We start from the raw sequence: 19620 nt of genomic DNA on the forward strand, positions 1-19620 counted from the left end.
AGCAGTTTCCTGCTCTACTAGAGGAGAGGCACCCCTGCACCACCAAAGTAGCCCCTTCAGTCATCAACATTGTGGGCAGAGGAGCTGTAGGATTGCTCTCAGAGAAAGAGTTAAGCACAAACATTTCAATAATAACTTAATACCTAAGCTTCAGCAGTGAAATACCAGCATGCATTATAACAATCGCCTTTATTGACATACTAAAGTATATAAAAAAGGTAAAGGTAAAGGTACCCCTGCCCATACAGGCCAGTCTTGACAGACTCTAGGGTTGTGCGCTCATCTCACTCTACAGGCCACGAGCCAGCGCTGTCCGCAGACACTTCCGGGTCACGTGGCCAGCGTGACAAGCTGCATCTGGCGAGCCAGTGCAGCACACGGAAATGCCATTTACCTTCCCGCTAGTAAGCGGTCCCTATTTATCTACTTGCACCCGGGGGTGCTTTCGAACTGCTAGGTTGGCAGGCGCTGGAACCGAGCAACGGGAGTACACCCCGCTGCGGGGATTCGAACCGCCGACCTGACGATCGGCAAGTCCTAGGCGCTGAGGTTTTACCCACAGTGCCACCCACATCCCATAAAGTATATAAGCCAAAGCATAAAATTGGCATCTGTTCAGAAAAGGGCACATAGTGGTACCTCGGGTTACAGACGCTTCAGGTTACAGATACTTCAAGTTACAGACTCTGCTAACCCAGAAATAGTACCTTGGTTTAAGAACTTTGCTTCAGGATGAGAACAGAAATCGTGCTCCGGCAGCGTGACGGCAGTGGGAGGCCCCATTGGCTAAAGTGGTACCTCAAGTTAAGAACAGTTTCAGGTTAAGAACAGACCTCCAGAACAAATTAAGTTCTTAACCTGAGGTAGCACTGTACTTTGAGGTAAAACTAATAAGAAGGTTAAAAAGTGCCTCTCAAGTCTTATAGTTTCATGTCATCTCTCAGAAAAGGTCCTGGAAAGGTCAGGGCAATTTAACCTTCCTTTCAGCATGGAGTTTAAATATTTATCACAGATTTTAAAATGTGTAAAATGGGCAGTAAAATAAAACATGTGCAATGGTTTTGACCTGTTTTATATTGCAAGAATAATGCATTTCTGAATATGGAATTTTTGAGAATCTTCTGTGCAGAATTACAGGTGGCATGATGTGAAATATTGCAAGGGGAAAAGCTCTATGTTGGTGAATCGTCATTTAGGTATGTATATATGGAGTGGCCTGACCAAGCGAAGGTAGAATCCCTAACCCCAACAGAGAGCAAACCTAGGCGGTATGTCTGGAAGTCCTGGGCTATGCAGATGACAAGACCCTCTCTCGGCCTCACTGATGTGGTCCAAAGGAAAGCAGAGCAATACATTTGACACCAGCTTGGCTGCAGGAGTTGCCAGAAGGAAGCACAAGGTGCCATCCAACCGTTTTAGGCACTCCACTCCAGATTTGTGTAGGGTTTACTCCTTAGCCATTTATTCTCCTGAAGAAATCCCCTTACTTCCCGCTACAGAAGTGTTTCCCAACCTAGGGACTCCAGCTGATTGTGGACTACAGTTCCTATCATCCCTGACCACTAGTCTTGCTAGCTAAAGATGATGGAAGTTCTAATTCAGGAGCTCCTGTCTGACAACTGCAACTTGATTTGTACAATTTTCCATGAGGAAAAAAATCAGTTGAATGAGGATAAGGGAGAGAAAATCAAAGAAATAAGCAATTAAGTTAAATCTGTTTCCTATACTTTAAATTGAAATGAATAAGTCCCATTAATGTTCCCCCAATAAATAAAAAGCACAAAAACAAACAATTTATCAACAAGACTGATTAGATAAATAAGGCCATTATTGCATTTGGTATTTGTGTGTCACCGAACACACAAGGTCTGATAATTTTCTACTCACATTTGCTTTAAATCGTTCCAGAATCAAGCATGATAGTTTCATAGGTACCTATGTTGTGGCTTCAATTTTTTTGCTCTGTGAATAAATCTAATAATGCATTTATTTCATTTTGTCTATGGCCCAATTGTAACAGTCAGCTTGCTTGTCGTATTTTTTTTCCCAGTGGCTAGATACTGTAGATGTCTTTCCTTTAAATAAAGTCCCCTGGCTTTCTGAAGACACACCAATGAGTGCATCTACTAATGTGTAATTACGGTAGTTAGCAGACAGTCTCTCCAACCTGACACAATTGGCTGGTGTGTGGGTGTGGGTGTAGGTGTAGGTGTGTATAAAGGGGTTAAAGGATACAACAAAGTCTTAAATGAACTTCTGCCTTGGTTTTGTTCTAAAGTATTCCCTTGGTATTAATTTATCCAGTTTAGTCTAATTTAAGTCAGTAATGATGGCATAAAGGTTAACCCTTGTTCAGAGCATTTAATATTATCAATAGAGTGAATATGCTACACTTCTGTATTTGGCTAAGTGTAGAGTTCTAATTTTCATAAATGTTCATAAATAGTTTAATGGATTTAGATCTATGACTTGAGAGTCTGTACTTACGGTACTTTAAAAGCACTTTTAAAGCTCTACCTCTCATTTAAATCAGAACCAGGGAAGGCAGTGAATATCTTATGTGAGTGTCTGGAGGATGGATGGATGGATGGATGGATGGCAGCTAATGGATTGAGGTTGAATCTCGACAAGACAGAAGTATTGTTTCTGGAGTACAGGGTGAGGGCAGGTTTGGGGGATTCCCTGGTCCTGAATGGGGTGCCTGTGTCCCTAAAGGAGCAGGTGTGCAGCCTGGGAGTCCTTTTGGACTCACAGCTGTCCATGGAGGCGCAGGTCAACTGTGTCCAGGGCAGCTGCCTACCAGCTCCATCTGGTATACCAGCTGAGATCTTACCTGTCTGCTCACTGTCTCACCAGAGTGGTACATGCTCTAGATATCTCCTGCTTGGACTACTGCAATGCTCTCTATATGGAGCTACCTTTGAATGTGAATCAAAAATTACAACTAATCCAGAATGCAGCAGCTAGACTGGTGACTGGGAGCAGCTGCCAGGGCCATATAACACTGGTCCTAAAGGATCTACACTGGTTCCCAGTATGTTTCTGAGCACAATTGCAAGTATTGGTGCTAACCTTTAAAGCCCTAAACAACCTCAGCCCTGTATACCTGTAGGAAAATCTCCACCCCATCATTCAGCCCAGACGTTGAGTTCCAGCACCAAGGGCTTTCTAGCGGAAAGAAGTAAAGCTACAGGGAACCAGGCAGAAACGTCATATTTGGTGCACAGTCTTGATTCAAAATGGCACCTGACATCCAAACATTGATGAAGGCCGGCACTCCCACCTGGGAACCCCTCATGCTGAGTTTGGAAGTGTTATGTAGATAGGTGGCCAAACCATTACTTCAAAAATGGTGAAGTCATGCCAAAGTGAAGTTTTGGGCCTCCATTTTGATTCAAACTGGCAGCTGACATCCAAACATCATAAAAGATCACTGCCCCTACCTCAGGGTCCGAGATAGATATGGAACTTGGTGTATGATTCATATAATATGGTCAAGGACAGTCTGGAAGTTTCCTGGAAGACTTAGTTTTATAATACAGTAGTACCTTTGTTTATGAACGTAATCCGTTCCAGAAGTCCGTTCTTAAACCAAAGCGTTCTTAAACCAAGGCATGCTTTCCCATAGCAGCGGGGGACTCAATTTACAAATGGAACACACTCAACAGGAAGTGAAACATGTTCTTATTCCAAGGTAAAGTTCACAAACCAAAGCACCTACTTCTGGGTTTGCAGCATACTTAATCCAAGTTGTTCATAAACTAAGCTGTTCGTAAACCAAGGTACCACTATACTAGATTCAAGCACAGTGTGGAAATCGATTGTGAACACCTACCTAAATCTCATCTAAATAAATACTAAGATGATGACGTGTTACAATGCACACAACTATAAACTGTCTCTACCCAAGTACAAGTGTTGTGTGAAAGAGTGTACAGTGGTACCTCGGGTTAAGTACTTAATTCATTCCGGAGGTCCATACTTAACCTGAAACTGTTCTTAACCTGAAGAACCACTTTAGCTAATGGGGCCTCCTGCTGCCGCCGCACTGCCGGAGCCTGATTTCTGTTCTTATCCTGAAGCAAAGTTCTTAACCTGAAGCACTATTTCTAGGTTAGCAGAGTGTGTAACCTGAAGCGTATGTAACCTGAAGCGTATGTAACCCGAGGAACCACTGTACACTTCTTGATTTGTACAGCTCAAGCTATTGTTACTGAGGGAGTTTTCATTAGTATGATTTGGCGAAGGGCATGAGAGGACAGTCCCCTGGCCATGTCATGTTTTAAATTTGCTGCGGCCATTCCTCCCACCAGCGATGATTGGACAGCAGGGCTGCCCATGGGCAGGCCCCCCCCCAGTGCCAACAACACGGCCAGATGGCTACGAGGAGGGTGTTGGTCTACACCCCCAGCTGGATCACTGCGGGACCTGATGCCCAGCTGCAACGCTGCCCACCATAAAGGGTAAGCGGACTTTCTCTCCCCCAGCCCCTAGTTGTTGGGACTCAAATATTTGTGGGTTGTTTTGGGGGGGAAAACTTGATGGTTCATAGACTATTAAAGAGCATCAGTTTAACTGAAAGGCCATAGGGGTAGGGTTGTTGTTGTTGTTAAGAGCTGATTGTGCAATTGAAAAGATGACTGCTCAGGTGAAATGGCTTCAACTTGACAATTTGGCAATTGACGACATCAGACCAGAAAGCAAACCTGACTCAGAAGCTTTTAAAAAGGTCATGTGCCATCATTCAAACCACTCCAGGCAGTTATTATAAAGTTTTCTCACTGGTGTGTCTGGTTTCCCTAGAATTTTGTCTTTTACCCTGAGTTGGCTTCTAATGCACAGAATGGTTTTCTGATCGTTATTTTTAGCTATGGGATAAAGATGAGGGGGATTTACTAATTCAGTCCCAAATTCTGAAGGTCATGTCTCATTTAATTATATATATGACAAGGTCTCATGCAAAAGAGAAAGAGGCTACAATTATTCTCACAGTGAACCCCAAGATGGTTATCACCAATGGAAGCGAAGGCACAGAAAAAACTCAATATGGAGGTCAAATGGCCGAAATATTGGGAAATTCTGGAACAAGATGGAGGCAGAATAAAATTGCAGAGCTTTGAAAAATTGAAAAACAAAGTGCGAGACTGGCTCCATTATTATCAAATAATGGAGGCATATAAATTGGTCAAAAAAGTTGGCTTCCAGGTGAAAAAATCAAAATTGGAAACAGAATTGTTAGATCCAAAAATTAAGAACTTGTCAAGAATGTATAACTTGCTGTTGAAATGGAACACTCAGGACGAAATGGTGAAATCAGCTATGATTAAATGGGCACAAGATGTTGGACATAACATAATGATGGCTGACTGGGAACAGTTATGGACCACAGGTATGAAATTTATGGCATGTAATGCCCTAAGAGAAAATTTAATGAACATGATTTATAGGTGGTACATGACACCAGTCAAGCTAGGAAAAATTTACCATCTGCCCAATTTACCAATGCTGGAAATGTAATGAGACTGAAAGTACATTCTTTCACCTTTGGTGGACATGCCCAAGGATTAAGACATTCTGGGAGATGATTTATAATGAAATGAAAAAGGTATTTAAATATACCTTCTTGAAGAAACCAGAGGCCTTTCTCCTGGGCATGGTCGGCCAATTGGTGCCAAAGAAGGATAGAACTTTCTTTATGTATGCAACAACAGCAGCAAGAATACTTATCGCGAAGTATTGGAAGACACAAGATTTACCCACCAGGGAAGAATGGCAGATGAAGTTGATGGACTATATGGAACTGGCGGAAATGACTGGCAGAATCCGAGACCAGGGAGAAGAGTCGGTGGAAGAAGACTGGAAAAAGTTTAAAGACTATTTACAGAAATACTGCAAAATTAATGAATGTTAGAAGAATGTTGGAATGAAGTGATATGGCTTCAGTAGAAATGTTATAAGGAAATAAGTATAAATAGGTTAATAGAGTATTAAAGGAAAATTAAGGTTAGAATGTGTTAAGATAATTATAGGATAGATAACAGAGGCAGATGGAAAGGAATTGCTGAAACAATTAATAGAAGTGGAATACAAAAAGGGAGGTGTGAGGAGGTCGTGGAAATAAGTGAATGAAAGATAAGATACGGAAAGTGTTTTAAATTGTTTTTGTTTGGTTATGTTTTTAGTGTTTCTGTATTGTATTGTATTGTTCTTTTTTCCTTTTTTCTTCTTTTTTGTTTTTTGTGTTGTGTTTAAATTGTTGGAAAAGTAATAAATATCATTTAAAAAATACAATTATTCTCACAGTGTCTGTCTTTCAGAGTTCTCTGCTCTGGCATCTGTTAATAATAATAATAATAATAATAATAATAATAATAATAATAATAATAATTTATTTGTACACCGCCCATCTGGCTGGGTTTCCCCAGTCACTCTGGGCAGCTTCCAACAAAGATTAAAAATACATTAAAATGTCACACATTAAAAACTTCCCTGAAATTCCAATAGCAACAGGGTAAATTATTGGGCAAGTGTATGATCTTTGGTCCTACTCATCACCAACTCTTGCTTTCATTAAATGGGGCCATATGCTCCCTTCATATCATGGTAGGAAAGCGCCAGATAATAAGAGCTCCGCTGATTCCCCAGGTCATATCATAAGGAATTCCCAAGAGAACAAAATAATAATAATCTCTTGAGAGAAAGTGCCACCTTGTAGAAAATAAAACCCTTATGAAGTTGTCAGATGTAGTTCTCTTTATTTCAGAGCATTGTCATGTTGCTGAGAGACATAGTGGATTATGGTGTCAGTGGATGTGGTAAGTATACAGAAACGTAGGACACAATATCCCAGGCTATAGTCATTGGAATACATATCTTATACCAATGGTCAAATCCTTTTCAGATTGTTAGATCATTGTTTGCAGTTATGCAGAGGAACTGCAGTTGGTAGCCCTTGCATCTGATTATCTACTAGATCTTCTCAATCTTCTACCAAAATCAGTTATTCCCCCCTCCACAGGATTTTTAATCGTTTTAATTCAGTTTCATTTAAGACATAAATATAAATGAGTAACCATGTGTAAGTGATTGTTATACCATGGGTACTGTATGTAGTAGGCTAGCCTATTGAGTCCAATGCCCTGTTGCAATGCAGTGTTCCATACCTAGGTGTTGTTGTTGTTTAGTCATTTAGTCGTGTCCGACTCTTCGTGACCCCATGGACCAGAGCACGCCAGGCACTTCTGTCTTCCACTGCCTCCCGCAGTTTGGTCAAACTCATGCTGGTAGCTTCGAGAACACTATCCAACCATCTCGTCCTCTGTCGTCCCCTTCTCCTTGTGCCCTCCATCTTTCCCAACATCAGGCTCTTTTCCAGGGAGTCTTCTCTTCTCGTGAGGTGGCCAAAGTATTGGAGCCTCAGCTTTAGGATCTGTCCTTCCAGTGATCACTCAGGGCTGATTTCCTTAAGAATGGATAGGTTTGATCTTCTTGTAGTCCATGGGACTCTCAAGAGTCTCCTCCAGCATCATAATTCAAAAGCATCAATTCTTTGGCGATCAGCCTTCTTTATGGTCCAGCTCTCACTTCCATACATCACTACTGGGAAAACCATAGCTTTAACTATACAGACCTTTGTTGGCAAGGTGATGTCTCTACTTTTTAAGATGCTGTCTAGGTTTGTCATTGCTTTTCTCCCAAGAAGCAGGCATCTTTTAATTGCATGGCTGCTATCACCATCTACAGTGATCATGGAGCCCAAGAAAGTAAAATCTCTCACTGCCTAGATAACACTATGCAATTTTAACTCCAGAGTGCATCCAGCAGAAAAAAATATGTCCAGACATATGCAGGGATCAGGTTGGATTAGAACTTTATTATGCATTTGCACATGAGCTGGTCTGAAGGTTGACTGTCTTCTTTAAAAAATGTAATTTCATTTGCATAACGCAGTTAGTCACTCACAGGGCTCCTGCCTCTGCACATTTTGAAATCAGTGCAGCAAGTCCCATGGGGAGCAATGAGTACTGATGACGTGTTATCCCTCTCACATGGAATTTTTATGTATCATATGTACATTTTATGTATTTTATGTTCAATTACTCCTAAGACTCTAAGAATAAACTATATGTCAAAGCATGTAAATTGTACATAAAATACGTACATAAAATTGCACATAAGAATAATGACATGTGATTAGTAGGAATATACAAATGTGCTTCAATCCATCCCAACATTTATTTTCACATTATTCTGGTATTTAAATTTAAAACAAAGATTTATGGGATGGGTGGGGAAAGATGAGCTAAGTTCGATGTGCATTGTGAAAAGGAAACTGCACACTACCTAGTTGCTATTAAGCAACTGGAAGCATTTTTAAAAATACAACTCAGCTTGGATCACCTCGTGTTTTGCCACCCTTGGAATTCTTACATAAAAGGTGTAGATTTTTATGAAGGGTTGCCATATTTTGAAGACCAAAAAAGAGGAAATTTGGCGTATGGATATATGTGAACTGATTCTTAAAACCTGCACAGAAATGGGATGGAAAAGACTTCAGTCTTATTTGGTGGTGAACTAGGCCCAAAACTGATTTTGTCCTTGAACTTATCCCTATTTGTGATTCATGGATCAATCGGTCCATTCAGAAAGTGCCTTGGTTCATGCATGCCAAACGATAGCTACCATTTTGCCTAGCTCCATTTATCTTATCAATTCACACTGGAAAAAAATGTGTAAAGAGCTCTGAACAATATAAAGGTTAAGCAGATTGTTAATTTGTTTATCAAGTGTGTGTCATTATTACATTTTCCTCTTAAGAATACCATAGCTGCCATGATGGTCTTTCCATTGCTATTTTCCTCTTAGGTAGCCACCTCAATAAATCAAACTGCCATCACAGAATTCATCCTCCTGGGATTTGGACATCATCCTGAACTACAGATTCTGTTCTTCTTGATATTTCTGAGCATCTACATTCTAACCTTAATGGGGAACCTTCTCATTGTTGTGTTAGTTGTGAATGATAGACAGCTTCATACGCCCATGTATTTCTTCCTAGGGAACTTGTCCTGTTTGGAGATTTTCTATACCTCAACTATTCTGCCCAGAATGCTAGTCAGTTTCCTAACAGAGAATAGAACCATTTCCTTTTCTGGCTGCTTTATACAATTATATTTATTTGGTTTTCTGGTGACCACAGAGACATGTCTCTTATCTGTGATGTCATATGATCGGTATTTAGCAATTTGCAAACCACTGCAATACTCATTTCATATGAACAGCAAGGTCTGTATCTCTTTAGCAGCAGCATCCTGGATAAGTGGTTGTTTCTCTGTCTCTGTGGTAGTCATATGGATGACACAATTAACTTACTGTGGTTTCAACGGAATTGACCATTTCTTTTGTGATTTTATACCTCTCAGTAAGTTGGCCTGTACTGATACTTCATTAATTATGGCGATAGCCCTTATCTTATCTTCCTTATTCACTTTCCCTTTATTTATGTTGACCATAACATCTTACATTTGCATAATCTCAGCCATTTTGAGGATTTCCACTACATCTGGGAGGCAAAAGGCATTTTCTACTTGCTCCTCTCATCTTATTGTAGTCACCATTTTCTACGGGTCCTTAATGATTGTTTATGTCCTCCCAGATGACCCCAAACTGAGAGGCTTAACCAAAGTGCTCTCTACTTTCTACACGATCCTTACACCAATGATCAATCCCCTCATATACAGTTTAAGGAACAAGGAGGTTAAGGTGGCTTTGGGAAAACTGGGCCAGACATGCATGTTGTCTCTTAGAACTTAGAAAACCAAATTATCTAAGTAGGACTAGATATGTAAAAATACAAACACAGAAACAAGTTCTTCTTTTAATTGACTGTATAAATAATGAGAAATAAAATGTGATGGATATTGAAATAATGAAACACATCATAGGATTTGATTTTCTTTGAATTTTGTCTCTCTGAACCAGAGTAGGCAACACAATTTCTTCCAGATGTTGCTAGACTACAACTCACATCTTCCCTGCTACGTTAACAATAACTAAGACTATTGTTCTTTGGAGTCTAACAATATGTGGAGGACACCACTTGGCTATCCCTCGTATAAATTATTCATTCAAGCTCAACCATATGTTGTAACTTTTATTACCATTGTATATATGCCTAATTAACACACATATCTAAATTCCAAATTATGGCAAATATGTACTTCATGAATACTAGATCAACTGATACGATAGTTGTATTGAAATCAATATGACATAAGTTATCATCAACCTAAGTCACATTGATTTCAATGTTTCTGCTCTAAGCATGGTTAAATCTGGAACCAACTCATTCTGTACAATACTTTTATCCAGATTCTGTCAGAATGTGGATCCAGAGCTATGTAAAAATTAAAAATACATTGGCACTTATATGTTAACACACTTTCTAAAGGATATAACAGCCAAATGGGATCAGACCAAAGGTCATCAAGCCCAATCATCTGTTCTCACAGTGGCTAACCAAATGCCTATGGCAGGGAGAGCCAATGTTATATCATTTTTTTGCACCACGTCGCATCAAATGTTTTGGGGAAAGTTGTAGACCACAACATCTGGAGAGCACCATGGCATGAGTGTGGCAGTACCTTCTTGCTCATGATCCCCAGCAAATAGAACCCATTTTTATGTAGCTAAATAGATAGATAAAAAGTCCTTTGAATTGCCAGTAGTTATTATAGTTTATACACAGTGGATATCAAGCATTAAAAACAAACAAACAACTGTGCAGGTTTCCTATTGGTCAACTACTGTAGGAACAAGATACTCCAGTAGATAGACCTTTGTTCTAATGTAGCACGGCTCCCCTTATGTTCTTATCTTCAGAACAGCTTTCAACTGGAATTAGATTGCAAAGAAGCATTCAGAATGCATCCTGGTACAGGATAAAAGTCTCAGAAATTTGGGCAACTTACAATGGACTTAAATTGACATCAGCTCATATTTGAATCCCATAAAATCATTGAGCTATGTGGTTAGTCTTAAAAACTCAAAATGCTGAAAGTATAACAATGTGATTTTGTATAAATGCATTAGGATTCGATTGCTCTGTAATCCTATGTAAGTGTCTTTCAGAAGACCCATGTATCTCTAGCTATGAATTTCTCTAATGCTCAATGATCCTGGGGCTGAAAACATTCTAAGCTTGCAAGAAATCCTAGGAAGTAGACAATTATTCTTGATTCAAATTTGTTGTACAACCAACACTTTGTAAAATCTTTATTTAACACAGTGTGGGGAAAGTAAACTCCACCAAGATATTGTAACACCTTTAAATAAATACATACTTCCTTTTAAAATAAGAGCAAAGAACTTTACTTATTACACACACAAAATGTTAATGATTAAAATAAATTGCATTACACACAGCAATTAGGCACATATTTAAATACAGTGGTACCTCAGATCACATACGCTTCAGGTTACATACGCTTCAGGTTACAGACTCTGCTAACCCAGAAATAGTGCTTCAGGTTAAGCACTTTGCTTCAGGATGAGAACAGAAATCATGCTCCAGCGGCGTGGCAGCAGCAGGAGGCCCCATTAGCTAAAGTGGTGCTTCAGGTTACGAACAGTTTCAGGTTAAGTACGGACCTCTGGAACGAATTAAGTACTTAACCTGAGGTACCACTGTATGGGTGAGAATCAAAAAAGGTGTGTATGAAGAAAGGTTTAGTTCCATTATAGGCATATATAATATATAGGGTTTATATCACTCTGTCAAGTCTTTTCATAAGGGATCCTGGGATTTCTGAGCTGATGTGGGAGAGAAATTAATTTCCATAACCAAATTTGCACTTCCTAAATCAATACATGAACCAAGAAATAGATGTTCTTTGAAAGTTGCACTTCACAAAGTTTGTGATGCAGCTGAGAACATGTACAAAAATTTAAAAAATGCAGGCAAAAGCAGTGTACAGAAGTGAAAACAGCAAACAAAATTGCATTCTGTGAAATGAAAACTGCTTGCAAAAAAGCTAGGCAAAACTTTGTACAAAAATTTGCATATGCAGAGTGTCAGGGAACTGTCATCTGAGACGAAGGAGGTGAAAGGGCTCATGGAGGGTGAGAGAGACCACTCAGCGGAGGAGGGGACCAGCAGGGGGAGAAGTGGAGTTACAAGGGAAAGTGAGTCGGAGGGAGAGCTCAGAGATACTTCAAGCGGGAACAGTGGAGAGGTTTCAGGACCTCCCGTAGGCACACCCACTCCTCGGCGGAAACTGTCACGCCGAGAGTCCAGAAGACGCGTTTCCGTCAAGGAGCTTTTATGCTGGAAGAAGTTCCGTAAACGCCCACTGTCCGATTCAACGAGCGATTGATGGAGCCATGCTTAAGGAGCTCCATCACAGACAGAGGTTTGGGAACTTAGCCAAACTCTGAGGGATCAGGATTTTACGCACAAGCAGCTCACCATCCCATCACAGCAATCGGACAGTCCCTGAAAGCAGCTTGTGCAGAGAGGCATCATGAGCAACCCAGCTGGAGCCGGAGGAGCAGCAGGAGCTGGAGAAGGTCCAACTCTGGAAGAAAGGTACAGAGTTTTGGAACTCCAGCTAGCAATGCAAATGGCGAGGCTAGAAGAAAGGAGGGCTCAGGATGCAGAAAAGGCAAAAGGCGCTACACTAGCAAGAAAGATGCCAGGAATGGTGCAGAAGTTTGGGGGGGACCCCAGGAACTACCAAGCCTTTAGGACAGAGATGCAGTATGCTCTTGAACTGCAGTTTAACGACTTTCCCGATGAGGCATCGCGAGTGGCGTTTGTGATTGGCCATCTCGAAGGGGGGGCTAGAGACTGGGTCCGGCCCCTGATGGCAGGGAATAGTGACATGCTGAAGGACGCGAGGAAGTTTTTTCGCGCCATGGATTTGATGTTTTCCAGCGAGATTGAACAGGGACTGGTGCGCAGACAATTGATGGCTTGCAAACAGGGGAGCCGATCGGTTCGTGAGTACTGGACTGAGTTTACAATGTTGATACATAAATTGGGGTGGGACCTATCGGCGGAACCCATTCAAATGCTCTTTGAAGAGGGGCTTTCTTCGGCGGTGAAAGACGAACTTTCCCGGGCGCCCAGGGCGGAGTCTATGGACCAGCTGACCAAATCAGCGCTGACCATTGGAGCGCGCCAGGAGGCAAGAGCCTTGGAGAAGCGGGAGGGGAAAGGAGAGCGTTGGAGGGATTTCCGCATTCCAGAGATTCCAGAACCCAGTTTCCCGCCCGGAGAGCCGATGGAAGTTGGAACAGCGCGCGCGCGCGCAGTTTCAAATCCCAGTGAAGGGAGGAAGAAGGAGGGAAAGAGCGCCAAGAAATGTTACCTCTGCCAGCAGCCAGGTCACTTTGCCAGAGTCTGCCCACAAAGAAAGGAATGGCAAGGGATGGCGGGAGCTGTTGGGGGGAAGGAGGAGGAAGTCCAGGAGCCAGTAAAAGCCAACGCCTGTCTGCCGCTGTCAGGGCACTGCAGACAGGCCAAGGAGCAGTAAAAGTGCCCACTCCGGAACCTCCAAGACCAGCTCTAGTAATAGAGGTGCTGCTAGAGCTGGCAAACGGATACCCACTAAAGACCAAGGCGCTGTTGGACTCAGGCAGCTCCTGTAATTTTATGAGCAAGGAGTTTGCAGCTGAACACCAGATACAGACACTCCCTTTAAGCAACCCCCTGCAGGTCACCACGATCGATGGGAGGGAGCTGTTGGGGGGAGAAGTTAGCCTACAGACCGTCCCAATGGTTATGAGGGTGGCAAGGCACACTGAAAGGATAGCGTTCAATGTAGCCACCCTGGGAGGGGCGCCAGTCATTTTGGGAATGAGCTGGCTAGCGTTGCATGACCCGCTAGTGGGCTGGCATCAGAGAGTGGTCTCCTTTGGGTCAGCACATTGCCTGGAGCACTGCAAAGAGGGAAAGGTGCCAGAAGGGGCAAAAGCCTCCCTAGCAGGGATGGAAGTGGCGGACAAAGGGAAGGTGCCCAAACAATACGCTGACCTGAGCAAGGTCTTCAGCGAAAGGGAAGCAGATAAACTACCACCGCATAGAGACTTTGACTGCCAAATTAACCTGGTCCCTGGGGCCCAGCTCCCCGTGGGCAAGCTGTACGCCATGTCAGACAGGGAAATGCAGGAGTTGAGGGAGTTTATTGACAAAAACCTGAAGAGAGGTTTCATCAGAGAGTCCAGAGCGGTGGGGGGCAGCCCAGTGTTTTTTGTGGACAAAAAAAACACGGATAAACCGAGATTGATCGTGGACTACCGGCGGCTGAATGCCGTGTCAGAACCAGTGACTTTCCCCATGCCCAGGATTGATGACATTTTGACCAGGGTGAGGAAGGGAAAGATATTCACGAAACTGGACCTGAGAGGAGCGTACAACCTGATACGAATAAAGAAGGGGGATGAATGGAAGACAACGATGTTCACCCCCCTAGGGGCTTTCGAATATCTCGTTATGCCCTTTGGATTACAAGCAGGCTCCGCCTGTTTTCAATCGCTCATGAACCATGTACTGGGACCTTTGCTCTACAAGAATTGCGTGGCGTTTCTCGATGACGTGCTGATATATTCAGAGAATGAGAAGCAGCATGTAAAGGATGTCAGGGAAGTGCTGAGCCAGCTGCAAGCAAACCAGTTGTGGGTGAAATTGGAGAAGTGTCAGTTCCACGCCAAGGAGGTGGAATTCCTGGGGTACCGCCTATCAGACAAGGGATTAGCCATGGATCCAGGCAAGGTACAGGCGGTGCTGGAATGGAAGACACCGAAAACGAAAAAAGATGTGCAAAGGTTCTTAGGGTTTGGGAACTTTTACCGTAAATTCATCAAGAACTTTGCCCACTTAACGGCTCCCATCACGGACTGTCTGAGCAGCAAGAAGAAATTTGTTTGGACGGCGGAGGCGGAGCACGCTTTTGAGGAATTGAAAAAGGCATTCGCTTCGGAAGAACAGCTCCTGCATGTGGATTTACAAAAACCCATGAGAGTGGAAACTGATGCCTCAGACCGCGCGGTGGGGGCGGTGCTGCTTCAGCCAGGGAGCAATAAGTCGGAATGGAGACCGTGTGCCTTCTTTTCGCGTAAGCTGAACAAATCCGAGAGGAACTACACGGTATATGACCGAGAACTACTCGCCATTCACGAAGCGTTCCGGAGATGGAGACACTTACTAATTGGTGCACAGCATAAGGTACAAGTATGTACGGACCACAAGAATTTGGAGTATTGGAGAACGGCACGAGTGCTCAACCAACGACAAGTGAGATGGGCCCAGGAGTTCTCCAAATTCCATTTTGAAATCTGCTATGTGCCAGGTCCAGAAAACATCAGAGCGGACGCTCTCTCTCGCAAACCTGAATATTTGGAGGGGGAGGGAGCGCCAGAAGAGAGACATATTATCCCAGAGGACCACTGGGTGTGTGGTGCGGCCTGGGTGGGGCAAAGAGAACTGGTAGAGGGAACGGTAAATGATGAGTACGCCCAGGATAAGCTCAGAGGTTTAAGGGGAGAGGGAGAAGACCCCGGAGGTTTTGAAGAAAGAAACGGGGCATTGTATTACAAAGGGGCGCTATATATACCCGAAGGGGAATTGAGGGGGAGAGTACTCAAACAGCTGCACGACAATCCCACAGTGGGGCATTTTGGGCAACACAAGACCATGTGGTTAGTGACCAGGGAGTTTTGGTGGCCCAAGGTGAGGGAGGATGTACGGGAGTATGTGAGAAGGTGTGACCAATGCCAGAGAGCCAAAGGAGAAAGGCGGGCACCAGCGGGATATTTAGAACCGTTACCCACACCAGAACGACCGTGGGAGGCGGTGTCGATAGATTTTATGACTGATCTGCCCAAATCCCAGGGGAAAACCGCCATACTAGTCGTAGTAGACCAGTTAACTAAGATGGGTCACTTTGTAGCTTGCTCACATGCAGTCACGGCGGAAGAGACAGCAAAATTGTTTGTAGAACATATTTTTAGGCTGCATGGCGCCCCCTTGAGGCTGGTTTCCGACAGAGGGAAACAGTTCACGTCCAGGTTCTGGAGGAAGCTTATGAGCTTGTTGCACGTAGAGGTCAACTTTTCGACTGCCAGGCACCCTGAGACCAATGGGCAGGCGGAGAGGGCAAACGGTATCCTTCAACAATACCTGAGGTGTTATGTCAATGACAGAGAAAACGATTGGGTCGAAAAGTTGGCACTAGCGGAATTTGCTTACAATAATGCAGAGAATGTGTCCACCGGGATGAGCCCCTTTTTGGCTAATTATGGGTGCCACCCCAGGGCGTTTCCAGGGGAAGGAGGAGAGAGATGGAGTGTTCCGGCCGCTGAACTTTTTGTAGAAGAAATGGAAGCGATCCATCGTCAACTCCAACACAACTTAGAAAGGGCCAAAGAAGAATATAAGAGGCAGGCAGACAAGAGCAGAAGGGAAGGTGAAACAATTAGGGTGGGGAGTCGGGTCTGGCTATCAACCCAAGGGTTGCCGTTCAAGGGTAGTTGCAAGAAATTGAGACCCAAAAGATTGGGACCATTTGAGGTCATCCAACAGGTCAACCCAGTGGCTTTCAGACTCCGGTTACCGAACCACATGAAACTGCACCCAGTATTCCACAGGTCATTACTGTCACCATACAGGGGGGAAGGTGAAGGGGTATCCACACGGGGGCCAGCCATAGAAGAAAGGGAAAGCCGCAACTATGTGGCGGAAATCATCGACTCCAGGTGGAAGGGTAATCAGGTGGAGTATTTGGTCGCGTGGGAAGGGGAACCGGAGTCGGAAAACACCTGGGTGAAGGCAGAGGAGGTCCATGACGAGGTCTTGATCGAAACGTTCCACCAAAGGTTCCCCAGGAAACCTCAACCAGTAGCGAGGTTCCGGAGGGAGTACTTTGGCACCACCGACGATGAGGAGGAACTGGAGGGATTCAGGGAATCGGAGTTGGAAGAGGGTACAGACTCCGAGGAGGAGGAGTACTTGGAAACCGGGAACAGCAAAAGGTGGAGGGAAGTGTTCGAAACTTCGGAAGATGAGGGAGGTTCCTTCAGGGGTTTTGCTCCCTCGCCTCCCGCAGAGGAGGGGAGGGAAGGGGGTGAAGGGGGCCCTAGAGGGGAGGTGGATGTCAGGGAACTGTCATCTGAGACGAAGGAGGTGAAAGGGCTCATGGAGGGTGAGAGAGACCACTCAGCGGAGGAGGGGACCAGCAGGGGGAGAAGTGGAGTTACAAGGGAAAGTGAGTCGGAGGGAGAGCTCAGAGATACTTCAAGCGGGAACAGTGGAGAGGTTTCAGGACCTCCCGTAGGCACACCCACTCCTCGGCGGAAACTGTCACGCCGAGAGTCCAGAAGACGCGTTTCCGTCAAGGAGCTTTTATGCTGGAAGAAGTTCCGTAAACGCCCACTGTCCGATTCAACGAGCGATTGATGGAGCCATGCTTAAGGAGCTCCATCACAGACAGAGGTTTGGGAACTTAGCCAAACTCTGAGGGATCAGGATTTTACGCACAAGCAGCTCACCATCCCATCACACAGAGAAAAGTGTGCAAAAAATGTAAGAATTTTCATGAGAATTTAAAAATGAAAGACAAATGGGAGCAGAAATTGGGTGAATTGGACTATGACTGTAAAATGGAGAAATTGCGAGAAACCAAATTTTGACAGATTCGTCCAACTGCAAACTGCAAAGTTTGGTGTAGTTACCACCAAACTACACTTCCTGTGGTTGGAGCAAGCGAATGATTTTAAGCCTTTTAGGGAAGGAGGGGGGAATAAGGGAGAATAAGAGAATAAAGGAGGGAGGAGAAAGAGAGATTTTGGCACCGGGGTGGAGGAAGGGGGTGGTTTGCCCCGGATATCACCATTGAGGGGGGTGACAAATGCTCTGCCCCAAATGGCCCACCAACCGCCTCCCCCTCAGCTATAGGGCAGCTAAGTGGGAGGAGGCAGGCAGACTCCTCAGAGGCCCTATGGAGCATCCTGCCCCAGCTCACCCCATTCCCACGGATGGCTGGCCCTGGCCCTGGGCACAGGGCACGTGCGCCACCCCAGGCGCCCAATCGGCTTGCTCCGCCACTGTTTGGCACATCAGAGCTAATGAGCATTTTGCCCACCTATTGTCTTTTCTACCAGCAAACCATGATCATAGCTCCAATATTTTTAACAAAGACCCGGTTCCTGCTCATCAACTTCTTCAAAGCATCCTTTACCTCCTTATTCCTTAAGCTATAAATCATTGGATTGAGCAGTGGGGTGACTACTGCATAAAAAACTGATGCCACTGTGTCTAGCTTAGAAGGAGAAGGGGAAATGGGCCTTGTATATATGAAGATAACTGTGGCATAGTAAATCACCACCACAGTAAGGTGTGAACCACAGGTGGAAAAGGCCTTTTGTCTCCCACTGGCTGAGGGGATCCTAAGTATGGTTGAGATTATAAAGGTATAGGATACCATGGTGAGCAAGCAGGTGCTGAGGATGACAAAGGAGGCCAGAACTGTGACTAGGGTAGAGCTGACAAAGGCATTGCCACATGAGCGCCTCAACAGGGGCCCAGCGTCACAAAAGAAATGGTGAATCTCCTTAGGCTCACAGAATGAGAGCTGGGAGATGAGGACAATGGGGAGCAAAGGAGCTAGAAATCCACCCACCCAGGCTGCTGTCACCAGCCATGTAGTTACTTGCAGAGTCATAAGAGCTGGATAATGAAGAGGACGGCAGATGGTCAAGTAGCGGTCATAAGCCATAGTAGCCAGGAGGAAGCATTCAGTCGAGCCCAAGGCGAAGAAAAGATAGAGCTGGGCAATGCAACCCGCCACAGTGATTGTACTCCCACCAGCCAGGAAACTTTCCAGCATCTTCGGCACAGTGGAGGTGGTATACCAGATCTCCATGAAGGAGAAGTTGCCTAGGAAGTAGTACATGGGTCGCTGCATTTTTGGGTTTGCCTTAATGACTGAGATGATGACGATGTTGGCAGTAACAGTGAGAACATAGGTGGCCAAGGCTAGGGTGAAGAACAGCATAGAAAGCTGTGGAGAAGCTGAGAACCCCAAGATGACAAACGCCTTTACCACACTCCTGTTAGAAGATTCCATGTCGACATTCTCTCTGGTTAGCAAAGTTGTGGAGAAGGAGTGACAAAGGGAACAAAAAGGGGAAAGATTAATGTGCTATATTTAAGAACATTTGTTTACATTTGTTATTAGGAATGTCAGAAATGTGATGAATGTGATGAACAGGGATGGAGAACCAAATGTATACTTCCATACTTCTCTATCTATATCCCCAAATGTTGAGGAATGTACATCCATCTACACTTTATACTTCATGTAGTTGATGGGAAAAACTAATGTAACATAGGGGCATCCATGATGAAGATGATTGCCAACTCTAGATCATGGCAAATTCCTGCAAGAGTACATGTGCAGGTATTTCCCCAGTCTTGGCAGGCTGTATGGATATGACTAACTTAACACCATTAATTGCAATGGGTCTACTCTGTTTATTCAATTCTTTTTCCATGTCATGTTGGAAAGCGTGTTCTCCTTCATGGAGAGCACGTGTTGCGGTGGGGGCCACCAGGACACTCCA

General features: G+C 44.1%; 3 protein-coding genes across 3 annotated transcripts in view; 1 reads left to right on the top strand and 2 right to left on the bottom strand.

Moving 5' to 3' along the window:
* The window catches only part of LOC310748627 (vomeronasal type-2 receptor 26-like), a gene marked incomplete at both ends in the record, with an annotated part of 390828 nt that overhangs the window by 66023 nt on the left and 305185 nt on the right, over window positions 1-19620 (bottom strand). The gene's annotated exons all lie outside the window — the stretch shown is intronic.
* Window positions 6798-9813, top strand: LOC310748632 (olfactory receptor 8I2-like; the record flags this gene model as incomplete). Its single annotated transcript, XM_083584483.1, has 2 exons — window positions 6798-6815; window positions 8866-9813. 2 exons carry the CDS (start codon window positions 6798-6800, stop codon window positions 9811-9813), a joined length of 966 nt encoding a protein of 321 aa, XP_083440609.1.
* Window positions 18153-19124, bottom strand: LOC310746647 (olfactory receptor 6F1-like; the record flags this gene model as incomplete). Its single annotated transcript, XM_083580628.1, has 1 exon — window positions 18153-19124. The coding sequence occupies one exon, from the start codon at window positions 19122-19124 to the stop codon at window positions 18153-18155; it is 972 nt and encodes a 323-aa protein (XP_083436754.1).

Source organism: Podarcis filfolensis (genome assembly GCF_964270895.1).
Source record: "Podarcis filfolensis genome assembly, chromosome: 13".
Taxonomy (NCBI): Eukaryota; Metazoa; Chordata; class Lepidosauria; order Squamata; family Lacertidae; genus Podarcis; species Podarcis filfolensis.